General features: G+C 36.6%; 1 protein-coding gene across 2 annotated transcripts in view; it reads left to right on the forward strand.

The window, feature by feature from the left end:
• The window catches only part of RAB33B (RAB33B, member RAS oncogene family), a 17375-nt gene extending 3239 nt beyond the window's left edge, over window positions 1-14136 (forward strand). For both annotated transcript variants that reach the window (XM_046657549.1, XM_046657550.1), the window contains exon 3: window positions 11356-14136. In XM_046657549.1, coding sequence (XP_046513505.1) covers window positions 11356-11796 — 441 coding nt within the window. In that variant the 3' untranslated portion in view covers window positions 11797-14136. The remainder of the gene's footprint in view (window positions 1-11355) is intronic.
• Window positions 14137-14600: the final 464 nt, after the last annotated feature.

Genomic DNA, 14600 nt, shown 5'->3' on the forward strand with positions numbered 1-14600 from the left:
AAACCTAAAAAGATGCCCAGCAGAACTAGGCAGGGAATGAGTGTCAATTTATTGGTTTGGATGTTGGTGAGGGAATCGCTAGGTGAGGTTTCGCAGAGGAAGGGCCGAGCCGAGAGGGCTTTTCTGAGGAACATCAGCAGGATGCTCCAGCAGGATCAGAGGTTCCTGTGGAGAAGTGGCAAGTGAGAAGCCTGTGAAGGTGTTAGTAGCAACATTCGTGAAGAGCTTGAAAACCAAAGCTAAAGAATCTAGGCTTCAGAAAGTCCAAGTGTTTTAGGAAGATAAATGTGGCAGCAATTGAAGATGAATCCAGAATGAGACTCAAACTGCTCCTTGACCTGTTTTTCTATGTACATTCTCTAGTAGTCTCTTGATCTCAGCTGTTGGTTCTATGAAGATGACTTCCAAATCTTTGTTCGGCCCAGACATTTCTTTTCATCTGCAGTTCTGCGTTTCTTACTATCTTCTAGATGTGGCTATTTGGATAATCTCTCCTTCACCTCAAATGTCTGAAGTGAGTTCATCTCCCTTAGCAAATCGCCCTCTCGTGTTTCTCCTCAGTGTCTCCTAGGTTGTCCTGATGTAATCATCCTCATCCTCAAGGCCTCGCCCCTCTCCTTTGCTCCTTAAGTCCAGTTGGTTTTCTACCTGCACGATTTCTCTCATTCATCCTTTCTTCAAAATTGTAGTGCAGGTCTTTTTTTTTTTTACCTCTCTTGGAACTGTTGCAGCAGCTCAACTCATCTCTCAGTCCTCAGTTACAGGCTTACCTCCTTTTATGGTGCTTCACTTTATTGCGCTTCATAGATACCGCGTCTTTTATGAATTGAAGGTTCATGGCAGCCGTGTGTCGAGCACATCTATTGGCACCATTTTCCAACAGCATTTGCTCATTTTGTGTCTCTCTGTCACATTTTGGAGATTCTCCCAGTATTTCGAACTTTTTCAGTATTATTCGTAATGGTGATCTGTGATCAGTGATCTTTGATGTTACTATTGTAATTGTTTTGGGGCTCCACAAACCGCACCCGTAAAAGATGGTGAACTTAATTGATAAGTGTTGTGTGTGTTCTGACATCTCCACTAACTGGCCGTGCCTCCATCTCTCTCTTTCTCCTCGGTCCTCCCTATTCCCTGAGACACAACAATATCGAAATTAAGCCAATTAATAACCCTACAATGGCCTCTAAGTGGTCAAGGGGAGGGAAGAGTCGTGTGTCTCTTGCTTTAAATCAAAAGCTAGAAATGATTAAGCTCAGTGAGGAAGACATGTCGAAATCTGAGATAGTCCAAAAGCTAGGCCTCTTATGCCAGTCAAGCTGTGACTGCGAAGGAAAAGTTCTTGAAGGAAATGGAAAGTGCTACTCCAGGGAACACAGGAATGATAAGAAAGCAAAACAGCCTTATTGCTGATATGGAGAAAGTTTTAGTGGTCTGGATAGAAGATCAAACCAGCCACAACATTCCCATAAGCCAAAGCCTAATCCAGAGCAAGGCCCTAACTCTCTTCAATTCTGTGAAGGCTGAGAGAGGTGAGGAAGCTGCAGAAGAAAAGTTTGAAGCTAGCACAGGTTGGTTCATGAGGTTTAAGGAAAGCAGCCGTCTCCATAACATAAAAGTGCAAGGGGAAGCAGCAAGTGCTGATATAGAAGCTGCAGCAAGTTGTCCAGAAGATCTAGCTGAGATAATTCATGAAGGCGGCTACACTAAACAACAGATTTTCAGTGTAGATGAAACAGCCTTCAATTGGAAGAAGATGCCATCTAAGACTTTCATAGCTAGAGGGGCGAAGTCAGTTCCTGGCTTCAAAGCATCAAAGGACAGGCTGACTTTCTTGTTGTTGGCTAATGCAACTGGTCACTTTTAAATTGAAGCCAGTGCTCATTTACATATTCTGAAAATCCTGGGCCCTTAAGAATTATGCTAGATCTGCTGTGCCTGTGCTCTATAAATGGAAAAACAAAGCCTGTTTGTTTAAAACATGGTTTACTGAATATTTTAAGCCCACTATTGAGACTTCCTCAGAAAAAAGATTCCTTTCAAAGTATTACTGCTCATTGGCAATGCACCTGGTTGCTCAAGAACTCTGATGGAGATGTACCACGAGATTAGTGTTGTTTTCATGCCTGTGAATACAACATCCATTCTGCAGCCCGTGGATGAAGGAGTAATTTTGACTTTTAAGTCTTATTATTTGAGAAATACATTTCATAAGGTTATGGCCTCCATAGGTGGTGATTCCTCTGATGGATCTGGGCAAAGTAAATTGAAAACCTTCTGGAAAGGATTCACCATTCTAGACGCCATTAAGAATGTTCGTGATTCATAGGAAGAGCTCAAAATAATGACATTAACAGAAGTTTGGAAGAAGTTGATTCCAACCCTCATGGATGACTGAGGGATTCAAGATTTCTGTGGAGGAAGTAAATGCAGATGTGGTGGAAATAGCAAGAAAACTAGAATTAGAAGTAGAGCCTGAAGATGTGTCTGTATTGCTGCAATATCAAGATAAAAATTTAACAGATGAAGAGTTGCTTCTTATGGATGAGCAAAGACGGTGGTTTCTTGAGATAGAATCTACTCCTGATGAAGATGCTTTGAAGATTGTTAAAATGACAGCAAAGAATTTAGAATATTACATAAACGTATTTGATAAAGCACTGGCAGGGTTTGAGAGGACTGACTCCAATTTTGAAAGGCATTCTACCGTGGGTAAAATGCTATCAAACAGCTTCACATGTTATAGAGAAATCAGTTGTGAAAGGAAGAGTCAATCGATGCAGCAAACTTCATTGTTGTCTTATTTTAAGGAATTGCCATGCCCACTCCAACCTTCAGCAGCCACCACCCTGATCAGTTAGTAGCCATCAACATTGAGGCATGACCCTCCACCAGTAAAAAGATTGTGACTTGCTGAAGGCTTGGATGATGGTTAGCATTTTAAGCAATAAAGTATTTTTTAAATAAGGTATGTACATTGTTTTTTTAGACATGATGCTGTTGCATACTAAACGAACTGCGCTATGAGGTAAACAAAACTTTTATATGCACTGGGAAACCAGAAAATTCATATGACTCATTTTGTTGCAACATTCACTTTGCTGTGGTGGGGTCTGGAACTGAACCCACAATATCTTCCAGGTATGCCTGTAATCAATTTTGTATGTTGTTGCCAAAATGCCAGATTAGTGTTGCACTTTACGGGAGGTTGATCTCCCCTGCCTCAGATGCCCTGGATAGTTCTCTATTATATTGTGAAGTTCCAACTTTTTAGATGAACATAGGCTTTCCTTCATCTTGCTTCAGACTGCTCTTCTAACTTTTTTCCCATTAATTTCCTTCAAGTACCCTGTAGTCCAGCCAGTTATTTGCTGATTCCTGTGTTTTCCCCTTCCATTTCCCACTCTTTTCCTGGAATATCCCCTCTTCCCATATTTCACCACATGTAATTCTTCCTTATTCAACTCAGTACGTCTCTCAAAAATCTCCCACCCCTTTTATATATCTACCCATACACACACAGACACACAATGGAATACTACTCAGCCATAAAAAAGACAAAATCATCTCATTTGCAACAACATGGATTGACCTTGAGGGTATTATGTTAAGCAGAATAAACCCTATAGAGAAAGACAAACACCACATGATTTCACTCATATGTGGAAGATAAACATATGGATAAAGAGAACAGATGAGTGGTTACCAGAGGGGAAGGGGATTGGGGGGTGGGCGAAAGGGGTAAAGGATCACATATATATGGTGATGGGTAAAAATTAGACCATTAGTGGTGAGCAGAGTGCAGTCTATACAGAAACTGATAAATAATAACGTACGCCTGAAATTACAAAATGTTATAAACCATTATGACCTCAATAAAATAATTGGGGAAAAAAAGATTAAATGAGCTAACACATTAAAAAAAAAAAATCTCCCTCCTTCTCCATTTTATTTCTTTTATGAACTCCCGTAGCCTTTATTTAAATGGTCTGTGTCTCTTTCCTTCTTGTGTTGTATAGATGTCTACCTTCTTTATCAGGTCTTATTTGGCCTCATTCAGGGCAGGATCCATGTCTGGTAATTCCATAGACCTTTTCCAGTGTCTAGATCAGTTTCTAAACTATACAGTTTTCAGGGGATGTGTATTGAATATGTGGAGGCAAAAAGATCAATTGGTAGGCTGCTCCAGAAATCCAGAATTGAGGAGATAAGGGAAACTAATGGAAAGAGAGAAGATGAAAGCTATTTTGATGATAAAGCCAGAAAGCATCAATAACTGGTGTTTGGTGACAAGAAGGAAGAGGACTCAAGATGACTGAGCTTGTGGGTCTGATCGACTGGAGGAGGGCAGTACCATTAGAAGAGGTGAGGAGTACAATATGGAACATCGAATTTTGAAGGGCTCTCTAAAAAGCTTTGTTTTAGTCGTTTGTTTGCTGAGATGATGGTATATTCAAATGTCTAATTGGCAGCTATAAATGTGCGGTTGGAGCGCAGGGAAAATAATCATGAATATGAATATGAGGTTAGGTAGATAACTTAGAGGAAGCATAGATAGTTGAGAACAAAATGGCCAGTGTAGTTAACATGCATAGAGAGATGAGGAGGGGTTTGTTTTAGTGTGATGAAGATGATATACTATGAATGGTGAAGGCAAATATAAATTAGATTTTTTACCCTTATTCATTGTTCTGTCTTGATCTTTATTAAAAGTAAATTAATGTTTATAAGTCAAAGAATATTTTATATGAAGTCATCTTATATGTTACCTTCCAAGAATTAAAAAGTTGATAAAATGTGGTGGTGGTGGTAGTTAGGGAGATACTAAATTGGTCCTCTTGATTTGATTTGATTTAATTTGCATTGGAATTCAGTGAGTGAGAGTGTTAGCAGTCGGCGTACCCTAAAAAGAATACTCAAGAATCTTAACCTCTGACTGCTTAGCTCAGAAAGCTTTGGGGGATTTGGGTCTGGTCTGACAGAGATTCTGAATTGCGGTGGTTTGGTTCTGGGCCCTGCATGGTACAAGCAATACGTATGTGTTTCCACAGACCCAAGCCTTCCGACTCTCTGAAGGATCCCTGGAACCAGGTCAGTGCCCCCATTGTTCTTCCAGCCTGATTTCAGAAGCCTGTGATTCTTGGACCTCTTCTTATGAAGATGGCAACACTGATGTGTGTACTCCGTGTCAGGACTCTGTACTCAAATTAGCTTAAGCAAAATGGAAATTAGTTTCACATAACTGAGAAGCCCAGAAGTAAAGTTCTCTTTTTGCCAGTTCCCACAACAGTCCTAAAATGGAGACTCTGTGATTCTGTTTGAGGATTGGGGCACATGCCCATTCCTAAAACTGTGGTGTGCAGGGATGTGCAAAGCTGTGATTGGTCAGGTCGAGGTCACATGCTTAGCCTGGGAACCAGGGGCTCACATGAATTGAAAGCAAGGGAGCGATGGTTCCCCAGGGACAATGAAGTGCTGTTAACAGAAGTGGGAGTGGATGCTAGGCTGGGAAAAATTATGTGACCACCACAGAATCAGTCAACCCAGTTTAAGTCTTAACTTTAAGACTTAGCAGTAGCTTTGTGACCTCAGGTGAGACCCTTAACCTAATTTAGTAGGCCTCAATTCCTCATCTGCAGGATTGGGTAATTATTACAGAGGATTGTGTATCTTAAATAGGACAATGCGTGTAAAGGGCTTAGCATAGTGCCTGGAATGTGCTTGGGTTGTGCCAAGCCTCAAATAAATTTAGGTAGTTTAAAAGTAAGTGCTCATATTTTCAGGAAAGATGATGATAATGAAAAATAAGCAGAGAAAGGATAGAGAGGGATAGCTAACATTACTGTTTCCAAATTGTGTGTGTTCTTTGCTGTAACAATTAATTTAGAAAAAGGGTGAGCCTATAACGTTACATAAATTAGCCCTGATTTTAAGATTAAAATAGTCTCTCGAAAGGTTACGTGACTGGCTCTAGGTCACACAAGTTGGTGGCAGTGCTGGGATTACAACCCAGGTCTCCCAGCTCTGGTTTCCTTTCTCTCGCTGCTTATTGTCTTCCTGTCCCTTGTTAGACTAGACCTAAAGTCCTCATTTTAAAGAAAGTGTTTCTTTCAAATAATCACACAAAATTTGTCACTTCTCCATGTTAGGGAAGGTAAAATTTATTTTTAAAATTTGCCATTTGGATCAGTACATCAGATGTACATGTTTCCACTCTGCATACCAAACAAAAAGAGTTCTCTTGAAATGTTGCTAATACTAGTTACGATGTTGATTTACAACTTACTGAGTTGTTAATAGAAGTGCTTGTGTAGTTATCAGATCATCTTTTATGTATGCTGCTTAGAAGCAAAAATAATAAAAAATGTGTTCTTTAGAAGAACAGGGGAAAAGGAAAATTTGATAGCTGATCAAAGGAGGAAAGATCATTTGGGTTAATGTGTGTGTCTTTTTTAGTCATGCAAAAAAAGTATTAAATCACTTTAGCCAGATCATTTCTCATTTTGGTAGTAAAACGACTAAAATAGCTTTCATGAACAATAAGAATCTACTGTTAGGACTTGGCAAATAGCCAGGTTGCCATTTTTGTTGGAACTTCATACTGGAATTTAAAGTAGAGATTCATGAAATATTATTAAAGGAAGTATATTTTATGTTGTCTCTGTAATGTTTAAAATGGGAGTAATATCTGTGGGAGCATGAATTAGCCATTTTCCTAAGATATTAAGTATTAAATTGGGAAAAATTGCTCTGAAAATTCTTCCTAATATAACATTTACCAGATAAAAGCATGTTACTTCCCCAGGTTCCAAAGCGTCATCCTCTTTTTTGTTTTAAACATGGTGAACCATTCCACTCATAGCTAAACCTCAAGGTGTTTCCAGACTGTCTTGGGATTTGTTTGCCACCTACTGTGTCTTTGTCTCTCTCTCTCTGTTTTGGCCAAAGTTTTCTCCAGCCTTGTGTGGCTGATGGTTTTTATCAGTCATCCTGTCCTTTCTTTGCGGAGTCTCTCACTGCTCCTTTCCCACTCTCCTTGCCTCATCTCAGTGCCATGTGCAGATCTGAAAGACAGCAGGCGGCAGAGCAGTGTGCCTTTGCCCAAACCTTCACTTGTTTTAGCAGTACTGTGAGCAAATTTTTAAAGCTTTCTTTTAAATACTCCTTTGTAAATACCCCATTAACTTAGTAATTACTTTTATGGCTTTCCAATAAAGTATGAAGAGTTATGATGTCATACTTCTTGTTTCCTGGAAGTCTTGAGGTGATTAGACTGCATAGAGTTTTGAGCAGGATTGATGAGGAGTATTGTTGAGTCAGCCCCATCCTCAAACAAACAAGAAAAGGTTTTCTTAGGGATAAATGTCTTCATAAGTACCACTTACATTTATTGAGGACTTGCACAGTTCTTTGAGGCAGGCAGGTCTAAATTCTGCATAATTGTTATGTTTTTAAAGTTTAGTTTGTTTTTATAGAAGCCATGCATGTTTGTTATGGAAAACAGAAAAGTAGAAATAACGAAGGAAATTGCCTTAAAGACATCCATTATTAATATTTTGGTATACAGTCATGCATTGCTTAACGATGGGGATCTGTTCTGAGAAATGTGTCATTAGGTTGTTTCATCCTTGTGGGAACATCATAGAGTGTACTTACGCAGGCCTAGATGGTATAGCCTAACTATACATGTAGGCTTTATGGTACTAATCTTGTGAGACCACTGTTGTATATGTGGGCCATCGTTGACTAAAATGTCATTCTGTGGCACATGACTGTATTTCCCTTTTGTGTGCTTTTTGTTTTTTTTTAACTTATAAATGTACTTTGCTTAACTCATTATAAATCATTTTTTTAATAAATGGTTTTTAAATACCTGAGCTACAAGAAATGTTATTAGAAGAGAAAAGATCAACTCCCAGTTTCTTTGGACAGCTTTTATATAGGTCATCCATATTATTCCCAAAATACCTTTCTAAGTGTTAAAGATACAGTTCGGAGTGGGCTTTCGTTTTTCATTTAAACAAACTGGGATATAATTCATGTCCTATAAGATTTGCCCATTTAAAATATACAATTCAGCAGGTTTTAGTATAATCTCAAGACTGTGCAATCATCATTACTATCTAATTCCAGAACATTTCATCCCTCCAAAAAGAAACCCCATACCCATTAGCAGTCACTTCTCATTCCTCTCCTTCCCTCAAACCCTGGCAGCCACTATGGATTGGCCCGTACTGGACATGTCATACACATTGAATCTTACAGTATGTGGCCTTTGGCATCTGGCTTCCTTTGCTTAGCATAATGTTTTCAGTATTCATCCATGTTATAGCATGTATCAGTACCTCATTCCTTTTTGTACTAAATAGTATTCTGTTTAACATTTTTAGGAACTGCCAAACTGTTTTCTAAAGTGGCTGCACTATTTTACTTCCCCACCAACAATGTATGAAGGTTCCAGTTTTTCCACATCTCTGCCAACACTTATCATCCATCTTTTCTTTTTATTTTAGCCATCCTAGTGAGTGGAAATGGTATTTCATTGTGGTTTTGACATGCTTTTCCTTGATGGCTAATGAGGTTGAGCATCTTTTCTTGTGCTTATTGACCACTTGTATATTTTCTTTGGAGAAATGTCTGTTCAGATCCTTTGCCAATTTTTTCATTGTTATTTGTCTTTTTGTTATTGAGTTGTAAGAGTTTTTAAATATTCTAGGTACTAGACCCCTATCAGATATTTTTTTTGCAGATATTTTCTCCTGTTCTGTGAGTTGTCTTTTCACTTTCTTGATAATGTTCTTTGAAACACAAACATTTTTAATTTTGATGAAGTCCAGTTTATCTGTTTTTTCCCTTGGTTGCTTGTGCTTTAGGTGTCATGTCTAAGAAACTGCCACCTGATCCAAGTACACAAATACTTACCCCTATGTTTTCTTCTAAGATTTTTATAGTTTTAGCTCTTAAGTTTAGATCTTTCATCTACTTTGAATAAATTTTTGTATATGGTGTGAGGTAGGGGATCCAAACTCATTTTTTTAATGTCCCAGCACCATTTGTTGAAATGTCTGTTCTTATCCTTATTGAATTGTTTTACCACTCTTGTTGAAAATCAGTTGACCATAGATATATGGATTTATTTCTGGACTCTGTTCCGTTGATCTATACTACTCTTATGCCAATTATCACACAGTCTTGATTGCTGTAGCTTTGTAATAAGTTTTGACGGCTATAGTTTGAAGCATTTTTAATTGTATGTGAGTGTTTTTATTCTTAACGTTAGTTGGAATAAAAAAGTATTTTTTTTTAAAAAGGAAAGTTGTATTTTTAGAGAATTATACATTTACTTTATTAGCTCTTTGCATAGTCAGTGTAGATAGTCTATGAGTACTTATTTTATAGAGTCTGAAACTAAATTTTGCTTTTACTGTTGAGGGAGCCAAGGTCTAGAGATATAACAGTAACCTATTGGAACATAGTAGCTATTGAATAAATATTTGTTGATTTAAACAGTCTTAGATGTTAGTAGTTAGTAGTTCTTAGATGTTAGTTAGTAGTTCTTAGATGTTAGTAGTAGTAGTAGTTAGTAGTTTGCTTTGCTGACAACTGTTTGCTTCTATCTCTCATTTATATGTTACTTGAGTCTTTATGGCCCATCTGCCAGTTATGTTGTTTCCATGACAAAGTGGGTATTTTGTAGTGATTTACTTTGTGCTGTGGTCTCTAGAAATGCATTGAGGCAAAACCTTGTGATTTCCTGAGTAAATGTTAGTCTAAGAGGAAAAAGTTTTAAATAGTATACATGGTAAATAATATTAGGATGACATTCAGCTACATGTAAGAGAAATTCAACTGTGATAGTTTAATCATATAAGGTTTTCTTTTTCTCATGTAATAAGGAGACCAGAGACAGCAGTCTGTATGACGGTATCCTCTCAGCAACATTCCAAGTTTATGCTAGACTTGTGTTCTGCGATTCTTGTGTGTTGCTGTCTTCTTCATGCTCATAAAATGGCTGCTGAACCTCCAGGCATTATATTCCATTCCAGGCAGAAAGGGTAGGGTAATAGAGGTGCAAAAGACGTGTGCCAAATGCTCTTTTTAAAAATCACAGATCAATAGCTTTCCTGGAAACCTCCACTGAGCAGACTGTTTACAAATTATTGACCAGAGCTATATCACTTGGCCTCCCCTAGTTCCAAGACAGCCTGGGAAATCAAGTTTGTATGGTACTTTATATTTCTGCCTAGAGCAAAATTAGGAAGAAAGGAAAAATTTAAGAAAGTGGAGAAATTTGGACTAAAAAGAGCTACCAAAAAAAAAAAAAGATGAAAAATCAGAACCGATAAAAATTAAAGAAGCATAGAGAGATTGGTGATCAATATTTCCATGTCTAATCACATTTTTAAAAACGTATTTCTTTATTCATTCATTACATCTTAATTGAGCATTTACCATATCCTGCTGTGCCCTGAGCACTCCATGTCTTATGTTCTACTTACTTTTTGGGGCCATCTACAGTATCCCCTCAGTGTCCCTCTACTTCTTTATTGCCCTAGGAGAAATCACCACTTTAGGCTTACAGTCCATACTCTGAATATGTATAAATAGTACAGATCTTTCAGTTAAAAGCTATCTAAGTAAACCTGCCTCTAGACTTTTCTGCTGTGACCAGTACCCTCATCATTTAACTGTTTTTTAGGAAGTAAACAGCAGCATGATAATTCACTGTTTTTAGACAACCGTAACACATGACGTGTGTTTAGCTTTAGATATCGTTTTCCCCAGTTCCCCCATATTTCACTCAGGAGACAGTGGAATGTTTGTTGGTAGACACGTTTAAGATAGATAAGTGATTTTCCAGCCTTTTAAAATTTTCAAGAGGGCCTGGATATCATGGACTGTATATATGTGCTGGTTTGGGGGCTAGACCTCATGACTTTTAACATCTGTCCTAAGTCTACTGTTTTAAATTAGATTAGTGAAAGTTAGAGAAGGGCATGTAGTAACTAAATTTACAGGAATTAAACACTTAGCATGTTGGTTAAAACCTGATATGTTTTTCTCTTAACATTTTAAAATCAGTTTTTGAGGTATAATTTCATCCAAACAAATTTGATTTACTGAAATTTAAATGCTAAATTGAAATATTTATTCTGACACTTCATTTATTATGAGGTAACTAGGCTAGTATCATGAAGTCTGGATCCCATAAATAACACTGAAAAGGCATTATGGAAGGCAACAAAGTAACAGAGGTGAAGAAGTGCTAAAGACCACGCAAATGTGATTAAAATTTTCGATATGTATAACTGGAATGAAATTTTCAGTTTTCTTCTTTTTTTTTTTCATTTTCAGATCCAGTTATGGGACACAGCAGGACAGGAACGATTCAGAAAGAGCATGGTACAACACTACTACAGAAATGTACATGCTGTTGTCTTCGTGTATGATATGACTAACATGGCTAGTTTTCATAGCCTGCCATCTTGGATAGAAGAATGCAAACAACATTTGCTAGCCAATGATATACCACGGATTCTTGTTGGAAATAAATGTGACTTGAGAAGTGCCATTCAGGTACCTACAGACTTGGCACAAAAATTTGCTGACACGCACAGTATGCCTTTGTTTGAAACCTCTGCTAAAAACCCGAATGATAATGACCATGTGGAAGCTATATTTATGACCTTGGCTCATAAGCTTAAGAGCCACAAACCGTTAATGCTTAGTCAACCCCCTGATAACGGAATTATCCTGAAGCCTGAACCAAAGCCTGCAATGACGTGCTGGTGCTAAGTAACAGTCTTTATTATACTATCTAATTTTAACTAAAGAAATACTTTTGAAGTATGACAGTGATAAGTCATAAGATTTGATTTCAGATGTAGTGGATCCTCCTGACACTTTACTTTTTATCATTGTCATGCTTACTTTTGTATTTTGTATCTACTTAATCAAGTTTGTCATTGTGACAACACAAGGGAAAAGTTGGATGTCAGGAGAGGTTGAAAATGAAACAAAGGTGGGATGAATCAACATTTTTCCATTGAGAGCCCCAAAAAAGAGGCCTAAAATGAGAGCATGATGGAAGAGTCAGTGACTGTTCAATCTTCTGTTCTTGGGATTGAAAAAAATATTAAGGGTTTAGTGTACACTTACTGGTATGTCCTTTGAATGGGAAGTGTTCTCGATAGCATAAAAACTGGTATTTGCCTCGCCCTAGATTTCTTTCTTTGTATTATTAATGTATTTAATTGCGTTATTATTGGTATATTTTAGAGCCAAGGCTTTAGTTCCAATGAGAAAAGACGTAGAATGGTTTCTGGTTCTCAGTCCATAAAGAATGACTTTTCCAATGGTTCTAGATGCTCCAAATTTCTAGTTGATATCAATCAGGTCTGCAAAAGTCATTGTTATTTTTAAAAGAGTAATTTGAATTGTCTTCTTAATAAATTCTATTAAAATATGCAAAAAATAAATCAAATTTTAATGCAAATGAAGTGACATAATGAGGTGCTTTATATTTTGTTTTGATATCTTTAAACAGTGAAAAACTAATTGGAAGCATTTGAAGAATTGTAACTTGGAGGGAAATAGGTAAACATGGTTCCTGGCTGCCACAGAAGACCTATTCTTAGCTTTTAGTAATTTCAAGCTGTGTATCTGGCATAGTATCTCTTGCTCTCTCGACCCCCCATCAATTTAATGACTAAAGGCTTGAGTTAACAAGTCAACCTCCATCTGAGGGCATCCCTCTAATTGCTATGAGTCTACGTATATTTCTGTAATAGTATTGTGTTACAGTACATCAGTTTCAAAAAATCTTTAAATCTGATGATCTCAACAAGCTGTTCCTCCTCAGGATGAAAAACAGATATTGAAAAATATCTTCTCTGTCCCTCAGTGATGGAAAGAATATTTCAAAAAGTTTTTTTACCCTAAATACTTTTATTTCGAATTTAAGACTTTGCACATAGAAAATAGTGAGTTTGTATATGAAGCTATTACATGAATGGAATGTAAGCCATGAACTTTAACTGAAGTGTGCACATTCACTAGTTCTGATAGATTCCTGTCCTTGATAATTTTGGAGGAGATTAAGCCCAAAGATGATTGTACTTAAATATTTTCAGAATGTGGGAAACCAATTAAATATGTAATCTAATCTAGTTTACAATTTTTGTTTAATCATCATGGCGGTCCTAACTGGACAATTTAATTATAAAAACAAGATAATTCTGTTAAATGAATTAACTGAAAGTAATAATTATTCAGTTTTAAATATTAGAGCTTAAGGAGAAACTAGTTGGCTTTATTTATGTTTAGGGAGATTTATCCATTTTTCTTATCATGCTGGAATTAAAAATTGTTTGACTTCGTCTAAATTAGTGTTGATTTGTAACTTTTTATAGTAAAACAATGACATCTGTAATAATTGTGATGAGCGTAAGTTTTTTAAAAGAAGGGAATCTGTTTATTGCTTTTCAAAACATTTTCTAAAGTGTGGGAAGAAAGTTTACAGACTTTCCAAGCACATTTATGTTTTTTCAGTGCTGTTATTAATGGTTTAAAAAAAAAGTAATTTAACTTTATTTCTTTTTGTAAGAAGTTAGTAGTAAGTATCTTTTACAGTTCTGTGAAAGGACTTATTTTTTCACTTTAATATTTATTAATTTTAAAATATTTGTATCTCATTTGTAATGATTTAGTTTTAAATTTTTTCTATGTGTGTTTTTATTTTTAAAAAGAACATACTTATCAGTTGAATGGGGATTTTCCAAAATATTTATAAACACTTCACTGACTATTGAGAAATCACTTCCAAAATGGTGGCTATCAAACAACTAATTATTAATTTTTAAAGCACAAATCACACGTTTTGTAACTCCTGTGTGAATTTATTTTAACTGTGACCTTTAATTGGAAACATCAGATATGTTTTGGAAAAGTCTTAATTTGAGAACACCAAAGGAAGCTAATCCAGAATCAAAGGTAGTTTGCTATTAATGACAATGCTTTATGGACAATATATTGCTAATACATTTCCTCATGAAATCTAAAGTTAAATAATTTTGTTGTGGAATGGTGTCATTGTAACATTTCCCTTATAAAGTTCAATAAACCAGCTTTGCCATAAAGAAATTGTCTTATTTCCTTTGTTTGGTTACTAGGTTGAGTATAAAATAAAATAAAAAATCTCTTCTTTCCCCTGGCTCCCAGGTAATATATAATACATTAGAAACAAACAAACAAAAACTAACCCAGTAGAAATTTATTTGCAAATACGTTTGAGGTTAAGGAACTTTTCTGAAGAAAACCCCAAGTATTAAAATTAGCCGATAGGGTAGCTTTTTTATTTGTGCGGCTCAGTAATCGAAGTTGTTTAAGCACTTCAGTGCAAAGAGCACATACTTACAAGAGTGGTTGACATCTCCAGATTTGGAGGCAAAAGAATTTAGCAGAATGAATAACTTTGAAGTGTATGAGAAAGAAGAGAAGGAAGTATGTTGCAGGTATAAGATTGCAATTTCTATGTTAGGTGACTGATTTAGGCTCTTTAGGAGAGTGTGGACTAGGGCTTGGGGCCTCTGAAGTTGGTA

Source organism: Equus quagga, chromosome 3, assembly GCF_021613505.1.
Source record: "Equus quagga isolate Etosha38 chromosome 3, UCLA_HA_Equagga_1.0, whole genome shotgun sequence".
In the NCBI taxonomy this organism is placed as follows: Eukaryota; Metazoa; Chordata; class Mammalia; order Perissodactyla; family Equidae; genus Equus; species Equus quagga.